At 30.7% G+C, this 10,164-nt stretch overlaps 1 protein-coding gene across 1 annotated transcript; it reads left to right on the top strand.

The window, feature by feature from the left end:
* Positions 1–8,386, top strand: LOC143223013 (venom metalloproteinase antarease TserMP_A-like). The gene is made up of 15 exons (XM_076450357.1): positions 1–61; positions 403–593; positions 1,193–1,285; positions 1,516–1,627; positions 1,760–1,819; positions 2,202–2,353; positions 2,694–2,765; positions 3,080–3,216; positions 4,066–4,115; positions 4,513–4,624; positions 5,057–5,224; positions 6,134–6,278; positions 7,327–7,440; positions 8,048–8,117; positions 8,243–8,386. Exons 1-14 carry the CDS (start codon positions 1–3, stop codon positions 8,081–8,083), a joined length of 1,503 nt encoding a protein of 500 aa, XP_076306472.1. The 3' UTR covers positions 8,084–8,117; positions 8,243–8,386.
* Positions 8,387–10,164: the final 1,778 nt, after the last annotated feature.

Raw genomic sequence — 10,164 nt, 5'->3', positions numbered from 1 at the left:
ATGTCGAGATTGGAAATACTAACTCTAACAGTTATCCTATTCTGGAGTTATGTGCTTGCTGGTAACGACTATTTTAGTTTTAGCATGCTTTATCATTAATGTTGCTGTGAACACGCTTAATATTAGATCTTATGGGATTTAAAACAATGTCAAAATTACGTGGCATGGCAGTAGTTAAATCAAATGCATTTACATCGTTTTATGTATTAAGAGGCTCAGATCAGAAGGATCAAAGCTATAAAGTCTGAATGTCTGTGAAATAAAATTGTATTGTAACCTTTTTAATGTGCACTTAATGCTTAGATTTTATTTGTGTTTTTACATGTTGACAGGTAGAGGTTTTAGGCCTTCCTTATAACAGTCGTCTGATATTTTTATAACTATTGTATTTCTCTGTTGTAGAGCACGAGACAGTCAATTTACAACTAACGTCTCTCAGAGATGGAACAGGAACGAAACAAGTTCAGTTTTCAGCTTATGGAAAGAAATTTAATTTAAATTTGAAACCTGCTGGTGGCCCCTTTAGTGAGGAATTTACTTTCCAGAGAAACGAGATTGGTCCCGATGGAAAACAATTTTCTACTATTTTTCAGGTGAGTTGGTAGTTTTAGAAGGAAATGTAATGATAGCTTCGAAAACAGATTTAACCTTCAAATGGAATCTTAGTTTTGCAAGAGAAAATCTGAAAAAAAATCACAAGCGAACGTTAAAGTAAAACTTTGAAATGTTACAAATAAAAAATACATTCCTTCTGGTTACCAATGTGTATTACTTTTGTTATTAATGAAAGTAAATTTAATGTCAGGCTCGAACACGAAGTTTTGAATAGAAAATTAAAGATTATTACGAAGAAATTTTGATACTAATGTACATATCAAAATTGTATTAAATTTCTTATACATCTAAATATAGTTTAGGCATGTATAGCTATTTAAAAATATGGTGAAGATTTCTTTGGTTGTATTAAAAAACGTATTTTAGCGATATAATTTATCAGACTAGACGCTGAACCAACTTAGAGTATAATGCATGGAGAGTATCTTCTAAAACATACCACCATGAAATGCAATCGACATATAAAACATTATGTAAGTAAGCCAAAAATCAAATGTGTAATTCTATCAATTGGTGTGTATTGTACGGTAAAATATTTTTAATCATAATTTCAAGCATCCAAATTTTCCTATTTTAGCCCAACCTTGAAAAAATTTCCACGAATATGTTTGTTGACTATGATACAGGAACCTCAGTTCATCTTGAACAGATAAATGGACGGATGCACATGGTAAGATTGATAATGTGTTATTATTTTTATCCTCAATACTTATATTAAAGTTTAATATTAGGATCATCCGTAAGGCTGTGTAGAGTTTCATACAACAGGGAAAAAATGTAAGAAAAGTTAATTGTTACTCTATACAGTGGAAACGTGTAAAACACTCAGTGTCACTATAAGCTTGTGGTGACGATAAAAATTGTCTTTGTACGTGTATTAATATATATACCTTTTTACAGGAAGGTATTCTTACTAATGATCTAAGGATTACACCTGAAACAAATGTACGTTCGTCCTTTGCTCATCGCGTATTCAGAGTAGAAATGAAACAGACACATGTTGGTGATGAAGGTGAGAATGTTCCATATTCCTATTAGTTAATATAAACACAATATTTTAATACTTAGAAAAAACACGTGATGATAAGTTAATAAATAAACAGCTTGATGAGCTTTATAACTTGACTTCTAATATTTATTTCAGTTATACCACCCATTATAACAACACAGAACGGACAACAAAGCTTTGGATACAATGACGAAGGTAAGAACGTTATTCATTTGTTGTTGTTGTTTTAATAATTATAAATATAAATAGATACTGCAGGAGGACTGTAAGTGATTCTATAAAAATCAAAATGTTTGTCACGTATCGTTCTTTTATTATAACTGATCGTTCAGTAACAGTTTTCTAATAACTTAAGGCTCTGTGAGTTCTAAATGTATGGTTTGTTAAGGTCCACAGTAATGTTTTAGAATGGAGTTAAATGTACAAATTAAATTAACAAAAATTACAAAATTTAAGAAAAACGTCATTAAACTTTAATGATCTTCCAAATTAACATAATAATGATGACACAGTTTCGTAGAATTATTTCTCTCTTATCACAAGAAAAGTACTTTATGATACACTTGTATAATTTCAGTATTTCCTCCTATCAACTCTACAAGATCTGAGTCGAGCAGGCAGGCAGGTGGTGTTACAGTGGAACTTTTGGCTGTGTCAGATTATGCTCATCAATCAAAGTTCAATTCTGATAAAGATCTCATCAAGTACATGGGTCTTCTGTATAATGCTGTGAGTGATTGTCTTCGACACGTGATCGTTTACCTTCATTTCAAAAATTAAAAATATGTGTGTTTTTCTTATAGCAAAGCAACATTGGGCTATCTATTGAGCCCACCGAGGGGAATCGAATCCCTGATTTAAGTGTTGCAAATTCGTAAACTTACCGCTGTACTAGCGGGGGGCTTAAAATATGTAATTGAGTTTCATTTGCAAACAAATTATAACGTAGCATTAAAACGGTATGTTTTATACTACTTAGACCATATAAAACTAATTCATATCGTCACACATCGAGAAAGAGTAACAACGTATAAACAGCTAAAGATGTTTTACGTGTGTTTTCATGCAGGTAAATCTTCACTTTACAACTTCTGTTGACCCAAAGGTTACAGTTCTACTGACGTCAATCATCCGGAACACAGTGAGTACTATATTGCATCCATTAAGTCTAATATAGGGTGCATGAATGAAAGTTTTCTTATAGTAGTACCACATTAATATACTTAAAGTCACCCCGAAGTTCAATATTATTAAACCGAAACACTTTCAGATAAATGTGAAAATACATAAAAAACATATAATATCATTTGTGTTGAAGTGAAAGACTATATTAATAGTTTTAGTGTTAATGTTGTTTCTAATATTTTTCATTTATATTAAATTAAACTGAAAGTAAACTGTATGTGATATATACAGATTTTTATAGCGTCATTTTAAGTGTGTTTAATGTTACAGGATCCAAGTGTGGAACCATATATCACCTCGAATTTGCGTTCTGGTTACCTTTTAGCTGATTCAACTTTAAATGCGTTTTCTAAATACCTACCTGTTCACGCTAACAAGAAATACGATGCCGCTCTACTCACCACAGGGTAAGTATTATTCTTACTTTCACATATCCATAAAATACCTTCTTAATTTAGATAAATATTTTTTTTAGTTTGTGAACGTATATTGGTAGTTTAATAAATAGGGTCCACAAATATCAGAGGTACTAATTTACCGCTCTGACTTTACTATGAAAGGTTTATCTATAACATTAATGTTATCATTCGGTATTTTTAGTCTCGCACTCGATGTTAGTAAAAAAACGATACACTTTCTTTGTCGCACAATTTGTTTTCCGTGGTACGGCGGTATGTCTTCGGACGTACAACGCAAGAAACCGGGTTTCGATACCCATGCTAGGTATTATGATATTGACGTCAACGATTACTTCTGTCATCGTATTGTGTTGGAAATAACTGTAATAACATTTTATGTTCTAACTAAACATCATCGTTTACTTGATAAATATAATAAATATTTATACCCATAAACTGTGTTAAAAGTCATTCACTGAGTGATTTATATAATTAGACAACTGAATCTACTCGGAACTTAGCATGTTCTGCAATAAAACGTGTTTGTTGTGTTATTTATTGGTTGCTTGACTATTGTTAATGCTAAAGCTACACCTGCCTGACACAGATATTGAAACTAGACTTTTAGCGTCGTATAAGCATGCAGACTTACTATTGAGCCAAGTAAGGGCCTTGAGATATTGAGTCATAAAAAGGATCAGCTACAGTTAAAGCTAGGAATAACTTGTAGTTATTGAAGGTTTTAAGTGATAAAAAGATACACAATTTAAGTAGTTAAAGCTCTTTATATTTGGAGTTTTTTCAGTTTCAGAAATGTTATAAATTAAAGTAAAATAAAGAATAACATTTAATTTTCAGAAGGGACATGGCTGGTGTTTCTGGCTCAGAACTGCAGCGTAACGTTGCTGGTAATGTTGGTTTTATCCAATTTTTGAAATTTATTAACTATTGAAAACATTGTAAAATGAATAAAATGAGGAATTAATAGATATGATATTTAAATTATCTTATTTGAAATGAACAAAATACTGAAGTAACAGTTTTATATTGAAATATCTGATCCCATACTTTTGTGAATTGTCGGCTTTATCTTTATGTGTTTTCTGCTTTTCAACATATACGTAATTAAGGAAAAAGATATTTTTGTGTTTCATTTTTTTAAATTCAGTAATCCAGTGTTTGCAGATAAATTATACAATGGATTCAGTTTGATTCACAGTTTCTCAAATGTACACGAGAATGTTTGTCTGGTGATGCAAGATTGATAAATTTGCTTATGGTTTGTCCCGTGTTTGTTGTATTGAGGTTTGGCATATGTTGGAGCTGCTTGTAATTCCTTTTACCGTCACGGAGAGGCAGAAGACACTCCTATGATGTACGACGGCGCACTCAGTCTTGCTCATGAACTGGCTCACATGTGAGGAAATTCCTCTAATCAGTAGCTGAGTGAACTCAATTTTGTGTGATTTGCTAAGAAGTTGATTTTAGAGTTGTTTAATTTCTATAACAAATCTGTACAGAAACGTAAAGGTTTATTTTTCATATTCTTCTCTGATAAATGTAACAACAATATCGCCATTGTTTTTTTAGGTTTTCGATTTTATGTTTAGTGCAGCATATTATCCCAACAATAAACATATTGACAAACATTTGAAGCAAAGTTATATAAAGTAAAAATGTCAATATAACTTATTCTGATATCAAACTATATTTTCGGCCATGATACATAAGTAACGCAACCACAAGTCAATTAGTCCCAACTAGTTATAATATGGGTCACAACTTTATTAGTAATATAAATGTAATCACCATATAATAATTTACCATCAATATTATATATCTACTGTAGTCTTGGAGCTGTTCATGACGGAGAGTCGCCAGCAGCCTCTTTATCAGGTAGTCCTGGAGCAGTGGCTTGCCCTTGGTCAGATGGTTTCATTATGAGTTATATTAACAAGAACAACAACCACAACCGTTTCTCTACGTGTTCACAAGCTCAGTTCAAGTTCTATCAATCGTAAGTTATAAAACAAAAGATTCGATGTTATGTGTCGGCAATTTCATTGAGAAGATTTTACAAACTGTTTGTTTACACAATGGCATGCATGGTTATTGTTAAAATTGATTATCATGTAACTATGGAACAGATGCATTATAAAGAGGACTATGTGCAGCATCTGACATGTAAAGAAACGAATCATAACAATCACTTCGATCTTTTAGCACTTCGCCTTCTCTGAATCTCTCAGCAAGTTGATTTTATTTAGAATAAAAACATAATAAACCAGCTCATTAATAACTGTTCTAGAAACTTAGAGATGGGGAATGTGCATCTTTTAACTCATAACATGATGTTGGTGAAAGAATAGTGTTAGAGTGAAGGTAAATATTTTCGTCATTGTTCTCATTAGAGGACGTTTTTGGTACCAATCAAATTATATTTATTAAAGATTTTCTCTACAAAAGGTGTATGTTTGTCATTCTAAGTATTGACAAGTTGCTATAGTTTCTTTCACTTATTATATAAGTTGATATGTAAGTTCCATGTTTAATTATATATCAACATCTTATGCTTGCTTGTCTCTGTTTGCATGAAATTCCGCTGTTTAGTAAGATTTCTACTTTTTATATTTGATTCTTATGTGACTTAGAAAACGATTTTGAGGTCTTTTCAAAACTAACCAACCCAATGTACAACAAGATGCTTTCACAATTACACCGTTAAAATAATTATTTGGATTCTAAGTAACGTTTTCGCTGCGTTAGATGTTTGGTGCGACCGAAACTTTGTCCAAAAGCTCTTTTACTGCAATATTAAAGTCAACCTAATACTCGTTCTCGTCAAAATGTTCCAGGGTTTCCTAAATAAGACTCGAATGAAACTGATATATATATAAAGAACGTTTTTGATATTATTTTCCAATAGACTCCCAGAAGCTAGATGTCTTCAGTCCACCTATCAAACGGAAGTGTATCCTGGTCCTTCACTACCTGGTCAAGATTCATCTCTCTCTCTAGACAAACTATGTCAGCTGTATCATTCCGATATTAAAAGGATAAAGTCTTATACGGTAATGTGTACATACTTATGATAATCTTAGATGAACAACTCATACAGTTAACTTATTTTATATGAGTATGTTCTTTAGCTCTTTGTCTGATGTATAAAGTCCATTTTGTCATGGTCTTTAGAAAACGTGCTTGATATGTTCATGTTTGTAAAACTACGTACACTACCTTCTGTTGTAGGCTAATAAAACAAGAACATTAACTTACTGAGTGAAATACAATAAGTGTGTTGAACTTTATATGATTCACATACATGTAATAGAAATGTAATTGTTACAAACAACTACGTATTTAAATAAACACGATTTTAAATTAGAAAATCACACGTCCCTTGTGTTATTAGAGAACATACAAAGTTTGGGTGTTTATGTCGGTAAAAATCATTTATATTGTACTTTATACATTTCTGTGTTTAAGTAAGATAATACTTGTCGTTCTGAAGTAATAAAAAAACGTCCAATGTTTGTATCAGTTTGCCACAGTTATCGTATAGTTCGTTGTAAAGTTACATTATCTTGTTAACACATAACTCAAACAATGTATAAATTATTACGAATTAGCAAGATGAGTAATGTACAAAGTATAGATTTCTTCATTACTATTGTTTTATCCTATAAAATAGCTTTTAACATTTGGTAGCTTGAGTCCTACTCAGAAACAATGAAGGTGTTAGATACAAGGGTTACAATATCTTCACAAGTTGTTATTTGTTATGACAGATATGACAAACCTACATATAAGGGAGAAAACAACAATAAATAACTAACATTTCATAACGTGATTAATATTTATGAAATGACTACCTAACAATTTAACTTTTACATGAAATGAGCTTTGTTTGTTAAAAGTACTGAGAGACAGAATTTATTGTATTTTATCTGTGATTTCAGAGAATAAATTCTTCTGATATTCACACAGTCATGTAATTCATCTGCAACTTTAGACAATTCGTTTTTTTTCTACGTAATTTTGATGTTTAGTGAATTTAGTTATAATAATGCGTATTCTAGTGTTTGTTTTTCTAACAAATGTTTTACAAAACATGATTAGCCCAGTAACACTCAGCCTTGCAAGTTCTACTGTAGTAACCCTCCTGATAAGTATGGAATGTTCTGGTACTACACGCACGATGCTTTGGAAGGAAGTTCTTGTGGTTCTGGGAAGGTATGGAACAACATTTCATAACATTTTATTTTGGTTTCATTTTTATTTTACGATCTTTTGTGACATTGTATTTATTTCTTCTTATATATTCGTATGTTTTTATAATATTTCGTTTACCTTCTATGTTTAATTATGGTCAAATTGTTAAAAATTTCAAAGCTACGATATGTTTCCAAATTCTTTAATCTGATTGGTTCATTGTCTCATTTTTTTTTTAGAAATTACATCCAACTAATTTTTAAGACTATCACATTCTGTTCCATAAGATAAATGATAATTACTGGTTAACAAGAGTTACTCTCTATACGCAATGTTATTTGGTTCCATTAGATGAGTTTTCTTGTTTCGTTCCTTCTGTTTCACGCTTTCTATATAAGGATTATTGTTGTTCCTGCACATTCAGTTTCAGTTTTACTTCTGAAATTACCTTTCGTCTGTGAGGTAAAATAAGATTTGTTGTACCGATCTAATAGCAAAATTTAAACATGTAATATTTTTGTTTCTTTTTAAGTAATCATTAAATATTGTTTTGTTTGTTTGTTTGAGACATATGATGTCTGGAGTTAAGAACACATTTAAACAGAAACTCTTGTATTTCTGTATTTAGGCTTGCATCTTTGGAGAGTGTATAAATTATCCCTAACCAGGATACAAGAAAAACTTCGGGACATTTACAGGTAACGTTGGTTTAATAACTTTTCGTTTTCTTTTATATAAAGAGGAAAATCCAAAGTTTAATAATGTTTACACTTTATAAAACAATATCCTTTTTAAGTAATTTACATATATATTTTTTTTTCAGAAACCAACTTTTGCACATTGCCACTGAAGAGATTTAAAACACAAATATCCTACTGTATTGGTATTGCGTGAGAAAATTTATGTACGGGTTCTTTTGGATGTTTTAACTCTGATATAAATAAACATCAAAAGTTACAAAAACCGATATTCATGTGTTCTTTATATTTTGCTGTGCATAAAGTTATTAAAATGGTCATTATTTTTATTACTCATTTTATGAATTGAATATATAATATTCAATTCATTTTCCTATAGATTATTTTGATTATTTTTTTACGGTCAAAGTTATGGAAAATAACCAGTTTATAGAGAAAAATATTTGAATTTAAAAATTTGAAATTGATATTTGAATTTTTGCATGATCCATTTCAATTTGACTTAGGAAATTTCAATAAGGAAATTACATCTTTTTTGTATTTGGATAAGTGTGGATTTGAAGACGAGATACTTACTATGCAAAGTGTAGAACACATAAAAGGTAAACAAAAATGTTCTATCAGAGAGATTTAACTCACTATTCTGATAAATGAGAATATTCCTAATTTAAAGATAGCAATTTCAAAATTATTTTTCATGTTTGGATCTACGTGGATGTGTGAGTCAACATTTTCTACGCTAGCTTTTCTTAAGTTCAGATACAGATCTCCGCTTGCTGACATATATTTATAAGCATAGCTAACATGTTCATTGAGCATAGAATTTGAACCAAATTTCACGAAACTTGCTGATGAAAACCCCCATCAATTTTCACATTGAAGATTAGTTGAAATGCAATTATTTTGATTAAACTAACATCTTTCGATTGTCTTTTAAAGATTGTGGCCAACGTTGTTTTCATTAGCCACAACTGTGGTCACTATGTAAAATAAGTTGCCCAACCGTGCTCTAGAACAAGTTAATGGATTATTTATAGTGTTTGGGCAACAAATACGAAACCAAAGAAAACAAAGTTGGGCGACATTGTTATCAGGGTTATGGAACAAATTCCAGAGTAATGATTTTATAGAAACAAAAAGACATTTATTTCATTCATGCGTTAAACATAATTATATACGAAATTCTACCTCGATCCCTGGGTCATCTTAATACCAGATATAAATAAACTTATTATAAGCGTTTTTGTGACATTACGGGTCAATAAGAGTAACAATTGTTTCAACAGTTTTACTGGCCTTGTAATGATTTCTAGTAAGATATGTTATATATTGTTGCTTAAGAGGCCTTTCGATCAGTTCATCAAGTTACAGGACTAATTATCACTCGGCAAAGTCGAACTCATTACAGATAGAGGCTCCAATGTATTTAACACGGTACAAGTTAAGAATCTTGACCTGGTTAGTTCCTTTTTATATAATAAAATGTAAACAAAAATTTAGAGAACTTTGTAGATCCATAAGAATTTTGAATAAGTGAATAAAAAATGTCCAAATTAGTTGTCACAGAGAAATGTTCACGTGAACAGTCATAGACAGTTTAAAGTGGACAGAACTGTCCAGAAGTGGTAGCCCTTCTGCACTGATAAGAAATGGTCAATAGTAGGTTTATAATGACAACTCAATTCTAGAAATATTAATCAATTTTGATCGATTGTTATGTACTACGATTTATCTCAGACAAACCTCCAATTAATTATGTTACATATTAATTGTAGAGATGTATTAACTTCATGATATTTGCCAACAAGACTGATGCACACAATTTTCAATCTTAATACAAATACATTTTAATATGCAAAAAAAAAAAAAAATTCGATTTACAATAATGGTTATTACTAATAGCTATTACAAACAATGATTTATATACAAAAGTTTAGAAACATGAATGAATTTGACCGATTAAACTTACACCGATTTTTAGCCTTATAGACCATTCGACATAAAGCTTAACTATTGGGAGGAACTATATATTAAACAAGAATCCTGA

This window comes from Tachypleus tridentatus, chromosome 8 (genome assembly GCF_004210375.1).
Source record: "Tachypleus tridentatus isolate NWPU-2018 chromosome 8, ASM421037v1, whole genome shotgun sequence".
Lineage (NCBI taxonomy): Eukaryota > Metazoa > Arthropoda > Merostomata > Xiphosura > Limulidae > Tachypleus > Tachypleus tridentatus.
This window is presented reverse-complemented; position numbering and strand designations above follow the sequence as displayed.